Here is a 21,771-nt window from a genome sequence, read left to right as displayed (position 1 = left end):
TTATCTACCCAGCCACTCACCTCTACCACTCAACCTATGTTATACCCATCACTTATCACTCACTACCGTTAAATATATATTTTTAACATTATTAAATAAAATGCACAACCCTCCTATGCAACATTACTAGATGTATAACAACGCAACCACAACGAATGATAAGCAGGACGGTAACCACACTAAAATAACCACGTCGTAAACCAAAATCACAGTTAAAATCCACCCAAAAAAGGGATCAACTCAACAAAAACAACACAACATAATCACCTTTTCTAAATCCTTTTTTTTTAAAATTTTATAAAATCCAAAGTTCACACCTTACAACTTCCCAAAACCTTAATGGTTTAAGCCATTACACATCCCACATTTTACCAAAGTTTAGACATAAAAGCACAACACTTATACACCATTACAAAACACCACCAAACCCAAAAGATAGGGATGCTATAAAATAAAACTCTTTCCTTACCACAAGAATATATTTTTTTTTTAATAACTTACGCGCCTCTTTTTTCTTTTTTTTTTTTGGTGAAAAACGGATTGGAAATGTTGATTTTGTCGTCAACATTTATAACCATCCGTTTTTCAAGAAAATGGTGAAACAACATCATTTTGAGCAGATTTTGAATACTCGTCTTGAAAGGGTGTAACGTTAATTCTATATGCAGTCGTCACCGGCCACCCTGCAAAAACATACCCGCGGACAAAAGAATGAAAATTTAAGAATAAAGAAAATATATACCAACATGTTCAATAATTTATACCACATAGAATTAGAAAGCAGTGCTGAATCAATAAGAGAATAAGAGGTCTGACAGATTATAAATCATTCAGCATGTCTCTCTCTGAAACTTAACCACTAAGAGTTGTAACCGAACACACTCTACCTCTGACCGATAATGGTTAAGTTGGTTTACCTTTTTAACCATTCAGACCTAAGGTACCTCTTAACTATTAAGAGGCTACAAACGATAGAGAGGTAGCCTTCAATGACCATTAAGAAGCTACCAAATAGCCCCGTAGCCTCTAAATCATTCAGCATGTCTGTCACTGAAACTTAACCATTAAGAGATGTAACCAAACTCACTCTTAACACTGATCGATGCAGATGTATTTAGAGGCTACCAAACAGCCCCCATAAAGGCACAATCAATTTCATAATGCAAATATAAAGCAAAGTATACGTACCGATAAAAAGTTGTAAGTTTCAAGATATAGTTCTTCCATAACACATGGATGCTATGTACAAATTCTTTGACCATTTTTCCTGATATAAACATATAAACAAAGAATCATATAAATGAAAAATAAATCAATCAATTAAGATTTAATGTAGGTTCATATTGCACCTCAAATATTAAATTAGTATTGTGAAAATATAGTTTTGTAATTATATCTAAACTAGGTATTTAAAGAAAAGCATTAAAATTGTGATAAAAAGTGTTTAGGAGATTATCATTGTAATATTTTTAAACATTATTTATGTGTAAAAACATCAAAATTGTGCACAAAAAGTGTTTTGGGGCCCGACTCAACCCACACCAAAAATTTCATCATTTAAGCCCATTTTGACACCTCAATATATTAATATAGTTTTCGTAATCATATTAAAAAAGAATATTTTAATAATTATGCGCAAGAAGCGTTTAGGGAACCATTTTAACACATGCAAAATTTTTTACCATTTTGATGGAATGTCATCCTTACTAGATCTCGATATACAACGCATGGACTATCTTATAACTCCCTGTATATTGACAATATGAGTGAAGAGGTAGGTCCCAGCAGAGCCCAGTTGGTCCCGCATGACTCACCTTGAACAGGGACGTCTGCGCAAAGACCATCTGCTCCTGTAGGACCCACCATGCTCAAAGAACCTTACGCGCAGTATGCAAGCTGTACACGCAGGGAAGCCTCCTAATGGTGAAGTACCCCGCCTGTTCCCGCAGTTGCGGATACAAGCCATCAGGGAAGGCTACCCGCAGAAAGCAGGGCTACACGCACAAGGCACTAACATTCAGTTGTCACCTGAAGGAATGAGCAAAGCCGGGATCAATCCCGCACAGAGGCGGGAGGGGAAATACTCCCGCCCAAATAAGCCAGTCCGTACACTGAAGGATCTTTTACTGTACCTGACGAGGTATGGGCGAAAGATCTGATCAGGGATACGACAGCTCACATACAGTATGGCGAGCAGCATGCTCCTGTACTATTAGCCGCTGCCTACTCACCAACCCTTACTGCAGGACGTGCGTGGCCTACAGTTGGTGGAATAGTGTTACTGTTGACTGTAACCTACTCACCAACCAGCATGGCTAAACGCATAGACCACAGTTGGTGGGATATGCATGATCTACAGTTGGTGGAATAGTGTTACTGTTGGCCGTAACCTATCCACCAACCAGTATGGCCTGTGCATAGCCCACTGTTGGTTGAACAGGAATACTATTCAGCCGGCCATACCTTCTAGAAAACCTACCTCCGGCTATAAATACTCCAACATCTTGAAATGGTAAGGACATCTGATATCTGCTATCTAATTACCTAGCAATCTCTTTATATACACTTATATTCAGAGCAATCTAGTCTGATTCTCACGCCGGAGGGTGGTCACAAGGAGGAACCCCCCCCCCCCCTTCTCAGTGACGAGCTTACGGTGTCTGTTTTGCAGGTCCCTTGAAGAACAACCTTCTCTGCTGGACCTCATCCCCGTGGGAAACATTACTTAACCCTAAGATTATCTATAATCTGTACGGGTTCACTTAGTGTTTCTTCATTGGCGCCATCCGTGCATAAAAAAGCTAGAACTACTCTTTTCTGAAGAAATGGTTAACGTTACTCCGGTCCCAAGACCCGTAGGTAACCAAGAAACCCCGGTGACCACTACTCCAGTAGCTGGGAACACCGGCGGTTACACAAATCTTACGAACACTACCCCGGCTACCCAAGCCGGGGCAAGTGGAGTAAATTTTCCACTGGGGTTCACTGATGCCCAGTTGGAAAGACGAACTCGAGCCCCTCGCCAAACACTAGATCAAGTGAAGGCGTGGGCCGAGGCACGTCAGAAAGAGTTCCAGGCTGAGTTGGACGAACGCTTGCGTTCAGTCCAACGAGCTGAAGAATTCGGCAGTACTCGCCAACATCTCAGCATGAGTAGTGAGGGCGAGTACTCAGATGAGGAGAGGGAAGAATCCGATACCGACGCGAACCCTCGCCATAGGGCGAAAGGGAAGCGTAAGGAAACGGACTTCCAACAAAAAGGAATTTTGGGGAAGCTTTCCAACCAGCTGCGGAGAAAAACCCGCGTGACTTCTCCAAGACCTTTAGACCGACTGCTACAAACGCAGGAAAGTCAAAATTTGCAAGGGACATTGCGGAAGCAATCGCCCCAAGGAGTGCCAAACAAATGTCTAACATTGGCACATATGATGGTCTATCCGACCCAGATGACCATTTGAACAGGTTCATTGCGGGGGCAACCGTCAGCAATTGGACGGAGCCCACGTGGTGCTACATGTTTCAAATGACTCTGGTCGGAGCGGCCAGAGCATGGTTCGACCGTTTACCGGTCCACCACATCTATGACTGGGCGGACTTTCAGAACAAGTTCAGTCAACATTTCAGCCAACAGAGGAAGTACACTGAAGAGCAGTGGACGATCCTCAACTGCGTGAGGGAAGATGATGAATCTCTACTAGACTTCATCACCCGCTTCAACTCCAAAAAGCTTAGTCTGGGCAACATAAGCGAAGATCTTGTTCGCGCCGCTTTCATCCAGGGCGCTGAGTACCCAGAACTTATCCGCACGCTGACGGGTAAGGACGGCATGCCATCCACATGGGATGCCATCATGACGGCAGCCAAGCGCTTTGCCGAGACAGAGAAGCAGCTGGGAAGAGATCTCCCCCAGAGTACACACCTCTACACGCAGAGGCCAAGAGAAAACAATGTCAGAACCGCCCGGCAGAATAAGAAGAGGAGGCTAGGTATTTGGCAGTCAAGGATAAACTTTGACACCTCATCCAGCTCTCGCCCTCTTGTTGGCGGAAGGGACAACACACACCCTTCAAGCCAGAAACACCGTTGGACGCCACTCACCAAGAGCGTCACGGAGATATTCGCCACGGAAAAATTGCCATGGCCAAATCCCCCCGTGATCCGACAGAAACCCAATGCGGATCAAAGCAAATCCTGTGATTTCCACGGGACAAAGGGCCATAGTACTGAAGAGTGCACATCCTTGAGGGATATCGTCGAGACATTCGTCAGGGATGGAAGACTGGCACATCTCGTGGCATCTATCAAGAAAGGGGGAAGAAATGACAACAGGTACAGAGGTAACGGACGAAAGCCCGTCGACATCAGCATCAACATGGTCCATGGCAAGGTTAGAGGAAGAAAGAGGAGGATGACAGAACCATGCGCATGGAAGGAAGCAGAAGTGCGCTTCCCGCGAGTGCCAGGAGGCCCCAGCAAAGAAGGCCCCATCGTCATTAAAAGCCAGCTGGGGCACTACATCACCTCCCGCACTCTTGCTGACAACGGCGCTTCGTCGACAGTGATGTACAGGCAGTTCTTTGACAAGCTGGATGATGAAGACAAAGAACGCCTGGAAACGGTCTACGCTTCAATGGAAGGGTTTGATGGCAGCACGAACACCCCCCGGGCATCCTATCTTTCCCCGTCACTCTTACTGATGGGAATTATTCACGCACTGAAGACGTGGATTTTGTCGTGATGAAAAAGCCACACCATACATACGACATCCTATTCGGAAGGGACGGGATGGCAAGATTCAATGCTGTGGTATCCTCAGTCCACGGCATGATGGGATGGCCAACTGCTGAAGGTGTAGCGATGATCACGGGCATTCCCCAGGTATGCATCGCATCTGTCTCATCTAAACCCAAACCGAAAATGGCCAAACCAACCATCACCGAGCCTGAAAAATGGGCCTTCAATGGCAAGTATCCCGACCAGGCTGTTACCATTGGACCAACAATCGTTGATCCCACCCGCACCTTACTCAAGCGTTTACTGCAGAAAAACGCTGACATCTTTGCGTGGGCACCAGCTGACATGACTGGTGTACCCCGAGGTAAGGCGGAGCATAAGCTCAAGTGCGATCCGGCTGTTACGCCAGTCGTACAAAAACGCAGAGTAATGGGGCCTGAACAAACTAACGCGTGTAGAACCCAAGTCAAGGAACTCCTTGACGCAGGCATCGTGCGCGTTAGTAGATATCAAACATGGGTTGCAAATCCCGTAATGGTACCGAAGAATGACAAACAATGGCGCATGTGCATAGATTTCAAAGATTTGAACAAAGCATGCCCCAAAGATTGTTATCCGTTACCAGAAATAGATCTTAAGGTGGATTCGTTGGCACCATTCCGCCTTAAATGCTTCTTGGATGCGTATAAGGGGTACCATCAGATCCACATGGCCGTAGATGACCAGGACAAAACCGCTTTTCGGACGCCCGATGGTACATTTTGTTATAAAATGATGCCATTCGGACTTAAGAACGCGGGGTCCACATACCAACGACTAATGGACAAAGAGTTTCACGCCCAAATTGGGAGGAACTTGGAAGTCTATATGGATGATTTGGTTATCAAAAGCCCCGAGCCAGAAGCGATGTTGAAAGACATTGAAGAAACTTTCAACACGCTCAGAAAGATAAACATGAAGCTCAACCCGAGCAAGTGTTCATTTGGGGTGGAAGAAGGGAAGTTCTTGGGAGTCATGGTTACTAAAGATGGCTTCAGAGCGAACCCTGAAAAGGTCGAAGCCATTGTTAAAATGGAATCACCCACCACCATAAAACAGGCTCAGACACTGAATGGACGACTAGTCGCGCTTAATCGCTTTTTGGCAAACCATGCGGATAAGTCGTTCCCTTTCGTATCAACATTAAGAAACTGTTTAAAGAAAACGCACTTCCGCTGGACACCTGAAGCGGAAGCAGCTTTTCAGGAGATTCGGTCACGCCTGATCGAACTCCCAACACTTACAGCACCACAAGCGGGAGAGGAGTTAATCCTATACCTTTCCGCGACAGACAGAGCAACCGGGGCAGTCCTGCTAGTAGAACGGAAAGGCATCCAGATGCCAATCTATTATGTTAGCCGCGTACTCACAGACGTAGAAACCCGGTACTCTACCCTAGAAAAATTGGTCTTAGCACTTATACACGCTTCACGCAGGTTAAGACGATATTTCCAGGGCCACCCAATCACTATTCTCACCAACTTCAAACTCTCAAACGTTCTAGGCAAACCCGAATTATCGGGACGTCTAGCCAAATGGGCAATTGAATTGGGAGAATATGCAATTAAATACAAGCCGAGACCAGCCATAAAAGGCCAGGTCCTGGCGGATTTTATTGCAGAAGTCCCCGCATCGCGGGAGAAAGAGTGCCAGGAGGAGGCTCAACCCTCCCCAGCACATGACATCAGTGAGGTCTGGCGACTCTACACTGATGGAGCAGCTAATAACGAGGGTTCAGGCGCAGGGTTAAAATTAACAAACCCAGCAGGCCAAGAATATACTTATGCCATTCGGCTGGATTTTCCAAGTACGAATAATGAAGCTGAGTATGAAGCATTCTTGGCCGGATTAAGAATTGCGCGTAGGATGGGAGTAAAAAATTTGGAAGCCCATGTGGATTCCATGCTGGTGGCCAACCAAATAAATGGGACGTACACGGCTGTGAACGACATAATGGCCCTGTACCTCGCCCAAGCAAAAGCCCTCATGCGCGATTTTAATGATTGTAAAGTGATACACGTCAAGCGTAGCGAAAACAAATCTGCGGATGCGTTAAGCAAGCTTGCATCACTAGCCTTTACCCACTTGGGAAAAGACATCCGCATTGAACTCCTCGAGACACCATCAGTCCCGCACAAGGAAATTTGTGTTGTCCAAACCGGTATAGAAACATGGATGACACCGATAATAAATTACCTTGAAGCAGGAACATTACCAGAGTCAAAATCACAGGCAAGAAAACTACGCTGTAAAGCACTAAACTATCAGCTCATCAATAACATTCTTTACAGACGTAACTTTCTGGGCCCACTGTTAAGATGCGTAGACAACCAAGATGCCGACTACCTCCTAAGGGAAGTACACGAAGGCATCTGTGGAGTACACGCAGGTCCCCGCGCTGTTGTAGCCAAGCTAAACAACGCGGGATACTTTTGGCCGGGGATGCATATGGATGCACTGGCATACATCAGAAAATGTAGGTCTTGCCAGCTTCACGCACCCAACACGCACCGCCCAAAGAATGAACTTGTTCCTGTCACTTCTTCGTGGCCATTTTAGAAGTGGGCCATCGATGTTACAGGCCCATTTCCTACAGCAGCAGGAAACGTTCAATTCCTAGTGGTAGCCATCGATTACTTCACCAAGTGGATAGAAGCAAAACCTTTAGCCCAAACAACCGCAAAGCATATCAAAAAATTTATTTGGGAATTTATAATTTGTCGTTTTGGACTTCCACAGAATCTGGTGAGCGATAATGGCACCAACTTTGCTGACAAAAAGCTACAACAGTGGCTGAAAGAACTTCAAATCACCCACACCTTTACCTCAGTGGCACACCCGCAGGGTAATGGTGAGGTGGAAAGAGCAAACAAGAGCATCGTCGAAGGCATAAAGAAAAGACTTTTGGAACATAGGTCCGGCTGGGTAGATGAGCTTCCACACGTCCTTTGGGCGAACAGAACGCTGAAGAAGACCAGTACGGGGGAAACCCCGTTCAGTCTCACTTATGGCACTGAAGCCATGATCCCGGCCGAAATTGGTTTACCCTCACCAAGGGTCTTGATCCAGCCAGAAGACAATGATGCAGAAAGACGGTTAGACCTTATGCTAACCGAAGAACGCAGAGACTTAGCCGCAATGCGTGAAGAGAATTACAAGCGACAAATGCAAAAGTATTACAACACGCGGGTAAAACTCTGCAACTTCAGTAAAGGAGACTACATACTGCGTAACAACGAGGCTTCGAACCAGCAACGCCCAGGAAAGTTGGCCCCTGTCTGGGAAGGGCCATACGTTATCAAAGACGTTCTGGGAAAGGGCGCATACCGGCTCGAAAGGCTCGATGGCACTCTCATCCCAAGAACATGGAATGGAGCTCAATTACGCAAATGTTATATGTAGATCAATTCCAAACTTGTAAAGGCCTAAGAGCCACTTCTAATGGAAATGATTCTCCTTTCAAAATGTATTGATCTTTAGCTTATGAACTTCCCGTATCAATGAGGGAAGAAGTAAGTTGTGTGTGGAAGGCGGCAAAACCCGCATAAACACCACTAAAAATATTAAAAAGATAAGGAAAACCTACACGCAGGTCAGATATGGGTAAAGTTTTGCCATCCTACTAAGTGCAAGTGACGGGTCTACCCGCACAATCACGAAGGAGGAAGCAAAACTTCACACCTATTATCAACCACGTTCAAAGGTTAACTTATCCCCAAAGGAGGAAAACCTACACGCAGGTCAGATATGGGTAAAGTTTTGCCATCCTACTAAGTGCAAGTGACGGGTCTACCCGCACAATCACAAAAGAGGAAGCAAAACTTCACACCTATTATCAACCACGTTCAAAGGTTAACTTATCCCCAAAGGAGGAAAACCTACACGCAGGTCAGATATGGGTAAAGTTTTGCCATCCTACTAAGTGCAAGTGACGGGTCTACCCGCACAATCACAAAAGAGGAAGCAAAACTTCACACCTATTATCAACCACGTTCAAAGGTTAACTTATCCTCAAAGGATGAAAACCTACACGCAGGTCAGATATGGATAAAGTTTTGCCATCCTATTAAGTGCAAGTGACGGTTTTACCCGCACAATCACAAAAGAGGAAGCAAAACTTTAACCCATCATCAACCACGTTCAAAGGTTAACTTATCCTGCACACTTAGAAAATTTCAAAGTAAAAGATGAGATAAACTTCCACGCAGGTTAAATATAAGTTTAGCTATCTTAAGTGCAAGTGACGGGCTTATCCGCACAATCATGAAAGAGGAAGCGAAATAAACTTATAATCTACCACGTCAAAAGTTAAGACTTATCTAAGTACTAAAGAAATTGCTAAGTTTAAATGTGTAAAAGAATTCATTTCATTGAAACTCAAATATTACAAGAATGGCTGGGTAACAACCCGCCTAAAAAAGAAATCTATACAAGTCTAAGTAATGGGAAGGGATCTTCAAGATCAAGCTTCAGGGCCGCTCCCACTTGGACCCGCCCCGTCAGAAGAGCGGGGTGGTTCGAGGAAAGCTTTGAGGACAGCTAACCCATCATCAGCAGCAGCTATTTCATCCACCTTCTCCACCACTGGATGCGGGAAGCCAGCATATTGGTTCACTGCTTGGTCATAAATGGCTTCAGTATCTGTGTCGAACAAAGGGAAGTTGGAAGGCGGGACACCTTTCTCAGCAAACCCTAGACCAAGCAGGAAGCCGGTCTTCTCCCCATCCTCATGAGAAGCGTTGAGGGCTGCGCTCATAGCGTCATCGTAGGAGGTCTCTGAAAAGACCCGACGCACAACCTACAAAGAAAAAATACAAGTGTTATAACCTTTTCTTGCAACGAAAAGCGTGAAGACAGTTAAACATACCTGAGGCAACGCTTCTCGAAGAAGCCAGAAGAGGGTAGCTTGACTATCTTTGCAGGCGCGTTCGGCTTCGCTTTTGGTCAGGTTGGCAAGTAGAACTTCCTTGGCGGCAGCCTCTTCAACGCCCTTAAGCTTCCGCTCGGCATGGGCAAGCACCCCCCTCTGGTCCAGGATTTCCTGGAGCTTCTTGGCATCCTCCATGGCCAAGGCATCATGAGCCTGTTGAAGAGCCTCTAATTTGGCTTTAAGTTCTTCATTCTCCAGGTGGAGAGGCTCAGCAACAGCTTCAGCCTTGGTGGCCCTCTCAGTCGCGTTCCTCGCAGACTCCTTAGCTAACCGAAGCTGTTCATTAACAGCTTGGGCAGCCTTGGAGCGGGCCTCGAGTCGCGCTTGAACCTCAACCTCGAGGGCCTTGAACGCCTTCTCCTTCTCCGCGGCAGCAGCGGAGAGCTTTTGGTTCTCCTCCCGGAGAGCCCGCGTTTCAAGTATTTCTTTGGCGCGAGCTGCTTTCAACTTGTCGTTTTCACGACAAAGCAGCTCGACGCGGGGCTGCATCCGGGCTTGGAGAACCCGAAGCTCATTGGTTAGCCTACCCTCCTGGTAGCTAGCCATGGCTTCCTCCAACGCACCATGAGGAGCAGCGTGGCGAGCCCAGTCCACACACTCCACAGGGGTGCGAAGGGTTGTTCCTCGGCGTATGTTCCATCGTGGAACATACACTTCATTGGAATCCGACACTGCAAAGGAAACAAAGCAGTTAGGAAAAGATGAAAAAATATATACAAGTGCCAAAAGAACCCTACGTACCTGTAGGGTCAATGGCAGGCCGATAGCCGCCAAACCCGTCACCTGAACCTAAGGGAAATCCATCCAACAGGTCAGGCAGACGGGAAGGTGGCCTAGATCGGCGGGAAGCCCTGCACGTACCTGATGGTCCGGCCGACGTTGCCGGAGGCGCAGGCATGGTGGCAGCCGCCGTGGTTGCCGTTGAAGGAGCCGCCTCATCCTCTGCAGCAGCAATAACCGCCGGCTCCGTGAAGGATGCTGTAAAAACTGCACTCACGGCCGGCGGTGACGTCACCACAGCTGGAACAGTCTGCTCAATGGGAGCAGCTGAACCAGCGGGTGCAGGCATAGATGCCTGGGTCGACGCCTCAGGTAGGCTGACCGAGCCTACCATCACTGGCGGAGAGATGCTTCCTCCAGCTCCACCCCGGAATGCGTCAACATCCACGCCTGCACAAAGAAAAGTGTTAAAAAAAAAAAAAAAAAACTGATGGAAAATTTACAAGAAACACTTACGGGTTTTCTTGAGCTTGAACGTGCGGAGGGGCGGGGACGACCCCGACGGAGCTGGCCTCTTGACGCCAGTCACTGTCGTCGCCACTGGCTCTCCAGAGGCAACAGCTGTAACCTCCGGAGTAATAGTATCCTCACCACCAGGGTTCCCCGCCACCCCTTCACTATCTGACTCGGAGTCAGATAGGACTACGGGATCGGCCGTGGAGGCCTCCTTCTCCTTGCCTTTCCCGACGGCAGCCTTTTTCTTCCGCACCAGCGGAGGACCTTCTGCGGATTCCTCAGAAGATGAAATCAGAATTCCAGCAGCAGGCACAGCATTGAGGGGTTGAGGGTAAAAGATAGGCTTACCTGGCCGTCGGTGGCTCAGGATCTCTTGGCCTGGCGGATAGACCTCCACGAAACGATCCGCCGTCTGCTCTAAGATGGGCAACTCGTTCTCGTCTAGAGCGCGAGTGCCCATCCGTGCGGGACCACCATCCTCCCGCGGCTGCAGAAGCGACTGCAGGTCGTTCCCCTCTGAAATAAACAAGAAAGTTAGAAAAATTCAAAATCAACAAAAAGAAGAAACATACCGTAAGGGATAGAGTTCGAACCGTATTCGAGGACGATCGGAACCTTCTGCGCATTCGCCGCCTTCCACACCCGGCTCATCCCCATCAGCACCATCCCGGACTCCGGAAACCGGTAAACCGGAGACTGGACCCGGGATATCTTCGAGAACCATTCCGCCTCCTCGTAGTTGGAGGCGTGAAGGCTCAGAAGGGCTTGGCCATTCTTGAACTTCATGGCAATAGGGACGGCGCGAGCGGATATGAAGAAGAACTCTCTTCTCCATGAGCGAAGACTCCGCTCGGTGGTACAAATCTTCAGACCCTTGATTCGGGTCGTCAACGTGTACCACCCCTGGATGCACCTCCAAGTATAGAAGGTCATCAGGCGGTCGACGTAGGGCTCAATGCCCAGTATCCGGCACACCCACTCAAAGTGCCGGACCTTGGCAATGGCCATGGGGTGCACCTCTGTCAGGTGCACACCGTGCCTCTCTAGGACACGGTACACAAACTTTGTCAACGGGAACCTAAGATTCCCGTAGACAAAGAATGCAGCATAAACCCCGATCTTGCCACTAGGGGCATCGTACACAGTATGATGGGGTTCAGGAAACTCAGGCTCGAGAGACTCGAGCATGAACTTCCTGACGATATACTGGTACAGATCGGCAGGAAGAGAACACTGGCACTCACCAGCAGTCCTCTGATCATCAGCATCATGGGAAGCCATCTTACAGAAGGAAGAAGAAAGAAGTGATTTCAGGGGAATGCTTGACAGAACAGAGAAGTATTCACCGGAAATCACTGAGGAAGAAGAAAAATTGTGAAGGTGTGAATTGGAAAGGAGCCTCAACCCCCTTTATATACTAATCGCAATTAATGCGGTGAAATTAATGCGAAGGAGAGAGAAATGAAAGGCGCAATGAAAACGTGACGCGTGGCAAAAAGCAAGCTGGCAACAGCTGTCAAGGACGTGCCAGTAATTTTCGCGGCCACGCGCCCGAAAAACCGCGCCCACGCGCAGGAAAAAGCGACTGGAATGACCATATAATGTCATGTCACCATAACTTCCTGCACGTCCTGACACAGTCAGAAGAAACAGTCGCACGACGTTTCAGAGGTTTGGACTGTTCCTATCTTTCCACCAACCTTTCGAATTTCAAAATTCAAAATTTAAAATTATTAAAAAGTAAGCGGGAAAATACCCCTTACCCCTTGGCAAACAAGTAACCATAAGCCGGGTGCGGGTACAGTGTAAAGGCAAAACCCTTCACATACCTAGCACCCGCAGGGAATTGAAGCCAATACCTTGGAAGTAAAGTAACTATAAGACGAGTGCGGGTACAGTGTTAAGGCAAAACCCTTCACATACCTAGCACCTCGCAGAGAATTGAAACCAAGAAGGATCTCTTAGGCAATGCTTGCGGATAGAAGAATAACATCCCCGCATGACGGGAACGTCGAGCATTATATTGTTTGAAACTCCGTGATGGAATTGGTGGCCTTAGCGTAATTGATCACTATGTTGAAAGTCACCAAAGCCCCATAGAGAATATATACAAATAAGACTCGACGCCCCTGACTTGCGGGAAGATTATATACCTACCCGCATCATACCCAAAGATCAAGCAGGAAAATCGGGAATTTCTGCAAGTGACATTAGGAAACTCGCGGGAAGAATCCCCACGGAGAACCTTGACTAAAAAACCCCTTTTCAAAACCTCAAAGTCCAAAAGTTCACCTCACTTTATTAAACATTCATGAGAAGAACATTGGACTGGGGGGACTTGAAGAGGTAGGTCCCAGCAGAGCCCAGTTGGTCCCGCATGACTCACCTTGAACAGGGACGTCTGCGCAAAGACCATCTGCTCCTGTAGGACCCACCATGCTCAAAGAACCTTACGCGCAGTATGCAAGCTGTACACGCAGGGAAGCCTCCTAATGGTGAAGTACCCCGCCTGTTCCCGCAGTTGCGGATACAAGCCATCAGGGAAGGCTACCCGCAGAAAGCAGGGCTACACGCACAAGGCACTAACATTCAGTTGTCACCTGAAGGAATGAGCAAAGCCGGGATCAATCCCGCACAGAGGCGGGAGGGGAAATACTCCCGCCCAAATAAGCCAGTCCGTACACTGAAGGATCTTTTACTGTACCTGACGAGGTATGGGCGAAAGATCTGATCAGGGATACGACAGCTCACATACAGTATGGCGAGCAGCATGCTCCTGTACTATTAGCCGCTGCCTACTCACCAACCCTTACTGCAGGACGTGCGTGGCCTACAGTTGGTGGAATAGTGTTACTGTTGACTGTAACCTACTCACCAACCAGCATGGCTAAACGCATGGACCACAGTTGGTGGGATATGCATGATCTACAGTTGGTGGAATAGTGTTACTGTTGGCCGTAACCTATCCACCAACCAGTATGGCCTGTGCATAGCCCACTGTTGGTTGAACAGGAATACTATTCAGCCGGCCATACCTTCTAGAAAACCTACCTCCGGCTATAAATACTCCAACATCTTGAAATGGTAAGGACATCTGATATCTGCTATCTAATTACCTAGCAATCTCTTTATATACACTTATATTCAGAGCAATCTAGTCTGATTCTCACGCCGGAGGGTGGTCACAAGGAGGAACCCCCCCCCCTTCTCAGTGACGAGCTTACGGTGTCTGTTTTGCAGGTCCCTTGAAGAACAACCTTCTCTGCTGGACCTCATCCCCGTGGGAAACATTACTTAACCCTAAGATTATCTATAATCTGTACGGGTTCACTTAGTGTTTCTTCAATGAGCAAGATACCATTTTAAGAAACGAGAATCTGAAAATAATAATACCTTAATATGAGTACACGGAAAAGAGGTAGTCCTAAGCGTTTCTTGAGCAACATCTTGCACTCTCCTTTTTGATGCACTAAGAATAAAAGCCGCTTGATCCTCGTTGGCGGCTGCTGATGTAATCCGGTATCCATTTTCCCATCTTCTATGAATCCCTTCGCTAGGGTACAGAAAATCAAGTTCCACCACCTGCACAATTCAAATCTTTTTAAAAACTTTTCACCTTATTAACTGATTATTGTACAAACACACAATAACTAAATTAGTTTTTTTTTTAGTTTCAAAAAAATTTAACTATTTAATGACTTAAGGTGCAGGTTCAAAAGGGAACCACAAAAAAGTGGGGAACTCGGGAACCATGTCTTTTACATGTAAAAAACAAATAAAAAATTCATTTTTACATGTAGAAAAGACATTTTTGCATAATCTTTTTTCAAGCGTTTACATATAAACACATGTAGAAGCCGTTTTCATTAAAAATAATTTAAAAAAATCAGTTAAAAAAAGATAAATAATCATATTTTTTACAAAATTTAAATTTTTTATTAGAATGTCTTCTACATGTAACTATAAGCAAAAACTTCAAAAAAGTTTATGCTAAAACTAATTTTTTGCATGCGAAATCGAGTTTTATATTATTTTTTTACATGTAAAAGGCATGGTCCCCACTATAATTGGTAATTGTTAATTGTATTAACTGAATAATCTGTATACAATAGGAGGCCCTATATATATAGGACATATATTACATCTAATATTAGAAACAATCAATTACATATATAACACAAATCTCTGTCTAATATTCCCCCTCAAGCTAATGACGGGGAGCAATTTTTAGCTTGGATCTGAGAAGTAGAAATCGTTGTAAGGATAGGGGTTTTGTAAACACGTCTGCGATTTGATCATCTGTCTTGATAAACTGTATTGAGAGCTTTTTTTTGAGCGACCCTTTCTCTAACAAAATGAAAGTCAATCTCCACGTGTGTTGTGCGCGCATGAAAAACGGGATTGGCTGATAGATAAGTGGCGCCGAGATTATCACACCACAAGATAGGTGGCAATGTCATAGAAACGTGAAGCTCCTTTAGAAGTGCTTCAATCCATGTTAACTCAGCAACAGTGTCTGCTAGGGCTTTGTATTCGGATTCTGTAGATGACCAAGAGACCGTTTGTTGTTTACGAGCACGCCATGAAATAAGATTGGACCCAAGGTAGATGGCATATCCCCCTGTGGATCGACGGTCATCGAGAGAGCCAGCCCAATCTGCATCGGAAAAGGCTGTGAGAGACCATTTGTGAGCATCAGTGTAAGCATGAACAACAGGAGCTGACTTTTGTTGAATCAACAAACCAAGATTAGATGTTCCTTGAAGATACCGCAGAATTCTTTTGACCGCAGACCAATGATTTTCTGTAGGGGAGTGCATAAATTGACAAACTTTGTTGACCGCAAAGGTTGTTAGGTCTGGTAAGAGTTAGGTACTGTAAAGCCCCAACTGTTTGTCTAAATTTCACTGGATTGTCAAACTGAGGGCTATCTCCGAGAGCTAAATTAGAGTTAGGGACCATAGGCGAGTCAACGGGTTTTGACTGAGAGAGACCTGCTTTTTGAATGATGTCAGCAATATATTTTTTCTGTGAGAGAAGCAAGTCATTGCCTTTGAAGATTACCTCAATGCCCAAAAAGTATGACAACCGACCCATGTCTTGGATCGCAAAAGTAGTGCTCAACCGTTGAATGATGTGGTCAATGAGTCGGGAATTGTTGCCGGTGAGAATTATGTCATCCACATAAACAAGCATATATAATAAGTGACCATTATGGGAATAAATAAACAGTGAAGGATCTGTTCTAGACCCGTGAAACCCAAGTTGTAACAAGACTCCCGAAAGACGATTGAACCAGGCCCTAGGAGCTTGTTTGAGGCCGTACAAGGACTTATGAAGCAGACACACATGATTTGGCTTTTGAGGATCGATAAAGCCTTGTGGTTGTCGTAAGTATACGGTTTCCTTGAGATCACCGTGAAGAAAAGCGTTTTGAACATCTAATTGGCGAAGAGACCATTTCCTTGTAACGGCAAGCGACAGAACCACACGAACCGTGGTGGATTCTACCACCGGACTAAATGTCTCATGATAATCAATTCCCGGCTGTTGGTTAAAACCTTTCGCCACTAAACGGGCTTTGTAACGTTTTATATTCCCATTTTCATCATGTTTCAGCATGTATACCCACTTACAATCAACAACATTAGCATTAGGAACTGGTTGTACTAAAGTCCATGTACCGTTTCTCAGTAAGGCTTTGAATTCCTCTGTCATGGCAACACGCCATTGAGGACTTTTGTTAGCAATGGCAAAGGTGGATGGTTCAGTTGAGGAAGAGTGAGTGGAAGTGTGAAAAGCAGAAGCATTGTAGGAAGTCCGTTGCTTAGGATTTTGTCTTAGATTTGGAGGGCGTGTACGTTGTTGGGTGTCGGTTGTGGTGGGGATTGAAGCGGATTCTGTTTGGACAGAAGGTTGAGTTGATGATGGAAAGGATGTGGTAGTAGATGGGGTTGTTCGAGCAGAATTTTGGTAAGTCTGGTAGGCTGGAACTGTGGGTTGAGTAGCCATAGTAGAGCTGCGCTGATAGGTGGCAACAGGTGGGGCTCTTGGTGGGAAGTTGTCTGGTTGGGGCGAGGTAGTGGGTGTTTGGACAACATTGGTTCGGGCTGAGGGTGATGATGGTTGAGCTGAGTTGTTAGTTGGTTCAGTTTGGGTGGGAGTTGATGAGTGATGATGTTGGTCGTTTGTAGAAGATGATGGTTGTTCATGTGTTGTAGGAAAAGGATAGGATGAAAAGTAAGGATCTGGAGAGGGTGGGGTAGGTGTAGGAGAAGATGCTCGAAGGAAAGGAAAATGTGTTTCATTAAATCGTACATGTCGAGCAATGTAAATACGATTTGTGGTAGGATGTTACTAATAGAAAGGGTTTTATTTGGTGAATTAAAGGCGGTGGAGGCTATATGAAGAATAGGTAAACTGTTGCCATTACCAACAAGAAGGGAATCCTTACCAAAGTAAGGCTCAAAATTGTCAAAGCCAGTGAGATTAGGTGCTGCATGACTGTTTGCACCAGTGTCAGGCAGCCATGATGATGATGCTTGTGAGCGATGATCAGCAAAGTTCGCTTGTGGAGCGTTTCGTGGTGGACGAATTGTTGCTGGATCACGATTTGGGCACATAGATGGAACGTGCGCAATGCCACACCTGTTGCAAGAACCATAGACGGTATTCTGATTAGACGCCCAAGCAAATCTGGAATTGTTACCTGATGAGGAGCCCGTGTTCCGATTGTTGTTATAGTTTCCTCCCGTGTTCCGGTTGTTGTTATAGTTGCCTCGTCCATGTCGGTTGTTGTTATATGAACCACGGTCACGGTTGGACTGTCCACGAGCACTGTTATAGGCCTGATTTTGCTGTTGTGCAGGTTTCACATTGAAACCTAATTGTGTCATCAGTTGTTGAAGTGATTGTACTGTTTCAGGAGGGAGTTGAAGGTTGTTCTGCGAAGCTGAGTCACGGCTGGTTGTAGCCATGATAGCTTGGGTAACAACAGGAAGAGTGGGATCAACATTCTTTGTCATGTATTCATGATCAGCGCGTAGCCCAGGTAATTCCAATAAGGTAACAGGAGGGTGTCGGCCAACAAGGGTGGGCTTCAAGTTGTTGTATTCTGCCCGAAGGCCTGAAATAATCAGCATAACATCTTTTTCTTGCATAGCTTCACCAATGTTTGCTAATGCATCATTATATTCTTGGGCTCGTGTGATATAAACAGCTGATGATTCATCAGGTTGCATCTCCATCTTGAGGAGTTTGGTTTTCAGTGTGTACTCTCGAGAAGATGTATGCGGTGCGTAAGCACGTTCCAAAGAAAGCCATAGGTCACGAGAAGTATCACCTTGTACATGCTTAAAGGAGGCTTCAGAGATCGTTGACAGCAAGAGCATGCGAACGTGGGCATCATTGGAAACCCATGTTGGGTAGTCAGGGTTCGGTTGTTGTGTGGGTGGCTCTGGATCTTTGCCAGACGAGGAAGAATTAGCAGTGATGGTTTGGGATGGACATGGAAGAGAACCATCAATGTAAACATACAGGCCGTTGGTGATGAGAAAAGGTTTGATCATGGTTTTCCAATATCCATAATTGGTGGGTTTAGGGTAAACCCGAACTTGTGAGAGTTGTGGTTGGTTTTCTCCACTGTGGTGAAGGAGATGATGGCCATTGTTAAGAGGTTTGGAAGAACAGAAAAAAAAAAAGAGGCGGCTGTTAGGGTTGAATGATCGGTGGCTGTGATACCATATAATTGGTAATTGTTAATTGTATTAACTAAATAATCTGTATACAATAGGAGGCCCTATATATATAGGACATATATTACATCTAATATTAGAAACAATCAATTACATATAAAACACAAATCTCTGTCTAATATCCACTGAACTCACCCCAATGACTTAACAGGTAAAACCAACCAAGTATTTATAAGAAATTAATTAAATGGTTTAAATTCAGGAATCCAGATGTGTAATAATAAATTAAACCTTTATTAACAAAAAAACATTAGGCGTAAAATTTTAAGCCCAACTTCATTATTTTGGGCCCAAAGCTTTCAAGCCCAAAAGGTAAAACCGAAACCATGGGTAAACCTTTAAAATAGAGTTCGGGAAGGGTAAGATGGATAAAACTTTAAAATAAAAAAAATGTATAAGTAAAAAAACTAAACCTGATTAGTATAGCTTGCATCACGAGACATCACAATGCCCCATTTATTTCCCGCAGTGGTCATTGCAGTGACCAAAAAGCCCTCCTTCCATTTCTTGTTGATCCACTTGAACGGAAACACATCACTTACTTTGTATGATTGTTGTGTATACGGTGTCCCTAATGACAGGTAAAATCAAAAAACCGTATAAGGGTATATCGGGAAATTCAAAATCTTGAAACTTGACTAAACTTTAATTCAGAACTTACCCTTTGACATTACAACCAACGTGCTACCATTCATTGCACCCGCGAGTGATGTGATGTAGTAATTCTTCTCCCAGTGTTCCATGATCCATTCCTTAAATAGAGGGGCAAAACGGTCATTTGGGTATTATTTCGGACAATTATTTTGGAACGAAACAAAATTAAAACATGGATAGTAATTCCAAAAACATAACACAATTTAAGATAGAACAAAGAAAACTTTCCCCTATATGCATTTATAATAACAACCGACTTGGAAAACTTGCAAAATTTAACTAGACAATTAAAATAAAATAGAAAATTTAGTAAAGAATAATCACCCGTATTTTTTTTAACTGGATAATTATTTTTGAACATGGAAATTCCTATGCATAACACAATTTAAAATGCATAAAATTTGACACACATTTTAGTTAGCATAATGACAATTTTACCCTTAATGCATTAAACAACTTGGAAAACTTGCATGATCTAATTTAACAATTGTTGATCCACTTTGTCAAAACCATAAATTATTACTATTACTATTACTATTAGTCTATTATGTTATTATTATTATTATTATTATTATTATTATTATTATTACTACTGCTACTACTATTATTACCTTGCGTAAAAAAACAGGGGATATATCATGAACTTGTGCAGTGAACCCCGTCCCCGCATCCATAATTAAAGCCCAAAGATTTTGAGCCGATGCTACAGAACTAATGTAGATCCCATCGTTCTTCCCTTGTTCCACATGCTGTTGTAATCTTGAATCCTTTACATTGTATTAATACCTATAATTCAAATATATATAGACGACGATAAGAATGATTTATCTATTTATCTATCTATTTATATATATATATATAAATATATATATACAACTATTCTTGAGTTCTTGGATGAATAAAAATAACAATTATGTAAAAAGTTCTCTAATTTAAATTTGTATATTACCAAATATATATCTTTAAAGCCATGAGCAGATTGAAAATTAGTTAGGCTTGCAAACGAACCGAACAAACACAAACATAGCATGTTGGTGTATGTTCATTTAACTTCGAACAAACGACCGAGCAAGAACAATTAAACGACCGGGGTTTTCTTGTTTGTAAAATAAATGAACATGTTCGTGCTTGTTTATGTTCGTTTGTTAACTATATCAACGAATGTTCCACGAAGACAAATGAACGTACGTCATGTGTTCATGTTCGTTTGTTTGACTAAATGAACAATTTATTTTGTTCATGTTCGTTCGCTTAATAGATAAGCAAACTTCCTGCCAAACGTCCATGAAATGTTCGCTGAATGTTCGGTTCATTTACAGGCCTAATAATTAGTAATTTAACTACATTAAGAAAATCTAGGGATATAGCTTACAAACATTTTAATTGAAAGTAAAAGTATTTCATAAAAAAATACAACAGATATATCATCGAAAATTTTAACAATTAATGAATAGATCTAAGAATATATAAAATTGTCAAACCAATCAAACTCATACCTTTGTTTCATCGGTGTTCTTGACGTAAAAACACATATCCACTGATTGGCTGGAGTCCCGAGCCTAATTTTCTTCCTAGGCTGAGTGTCTTCCAAGCTACTAGGCATTCTTCCCCTCTTTTGTCCAACCTAAAACACATATAAACGAATAAAATATTATATGAAAAGAAACTCATTCATTTTACTAAAAAAAGAGATTATTACTGAAACAATAAAACTTGTAATCATATTTTACACACTAGTTATTCATTTAAAAGAAACTTATAAAAGAAAAAATGAAGACCAAACAGATTGAAAGTCTCCTAAACTGTATTTATAATTTGCATAAAACAATAAAATATAAAAAATCAATTCACAAAAAAAATTAATTATTTAAAATTATTAGTTTGTAATCATGTTTACACATTTATTATTAATAAAAAAGATAAAAAGTTAACAAAAGAAGAAAATGGGTCAAAAGTTGCATAAAACACCTAATCAATTACTTTAATAAAAATGTAATTATTAATAAGCATTAGTTTGTAATCATGTTTATACGTTAAATATCAATAAAAAAGATACATTTTTAACAAAGAAGAGAATGGGTCAAAAGTTGCATAAAAGATAAATGGGTCAAATGTTAATAAAAAGATGAAACATTTTACCAAAAAAAATATTTATTAATGTCAAACGTTTCTATACCTTTGGGTTAATTTTAGGATATTGGTTTATAATGGTTTCTGGTACCTAATCAAGTGTGTTCGAGTATTATAATTATTCAGATATGACCTTATATAAGTTTTGTACAAATTGGTCAAATGTGTGGAATTGTTTTTGATATAGTACTAATGTTGGATTTCAAAGGTTGCACATAATGTATTCTAATACTTAATTTTGTACAAACGCCACTGGACTGTATTTGCCTTATAACGAGCTATGTGAAATTTTTC

At 43.5% G+C, this 21,771-nt stretch overlaps 1 protein-coding gene across 1 annotated transcript; it reads right to left on the bottom strand.

Moving 5' to 3' along the window:
• Window positions 1-287: 287 nt before the first annotated feature.
• Window positions 288-20,997, bottom strand: LOC143622417 (casein kinase 1-like protein HD16). The gene is made up of 7 exons (XM_077093574.1): window positions 20,844-20,997; window positions 19,959-20,133; window positions 19,355-19,445; window positions 19,107-19,264; window positions 14,333-14,521; window positions 1,189-1,267; window positions 288-683 (listed from the first exon to the last, which is right to left on the bottom strand). The coding sequence occupies exons 2-6, from the start codon at window positions 20,019-20,021 to the stop codon at window positions 1,208-1,210; spliced, it is 561 nt and encodes a 186-aa protein (XP_076949689.1). The 5' UTR covers window positions 20,022-20,133; window positions 20,844-20,997; the 3' UTR covers window positions 288-683; window positions 1,189-1,207.
• Window positions 20,998-21,771: the final 774 nt, after the last annotated feature.

This window comes from Bidens hawaiensis, unplaced genomic scaffold (genome assembly GCF_021521415.1).
Source record: "Bidens hawaiensis isolate Kalapana, Puna unplaced genomic scaffold, B.hawaiensis_p1.1 tig00003141_1, whole genome shotgun sequence".
Taxonomy (NCBI): domain Eukaryota; kingdom Viridiplantae; phylum Streptophyta; class Magnoliopsida; order Asterales; family Asteraceae; genus Bidens; species Bidens hawaiensis.
This window is presented reverse-complemented; position numbering and strand designations above follow the sequence as displayed.

Coding starts and splice junctions, on each gene's coding strand:
- LOC143622417 (XM_077093574.1), bottom strand. CDS start 20,021: ATGGATGCGGGGACGGGGTTCACTGCACAAGTTCATGATATATCCCCT. Junction 19,265..19,354: donor GTTGGTTGTAATGTCAAAGG/GTAAGTTCTGAA, acceptor ACCTGTCATTAG/GGACACCGTATACACAACAA. Junction 1,268..14,332: donor TTCCGTGTACTCATATTAAG/GTATTATTATTT, acceptor TGTTTATATCAG/GAAAAATGGTCAAAGAATTT.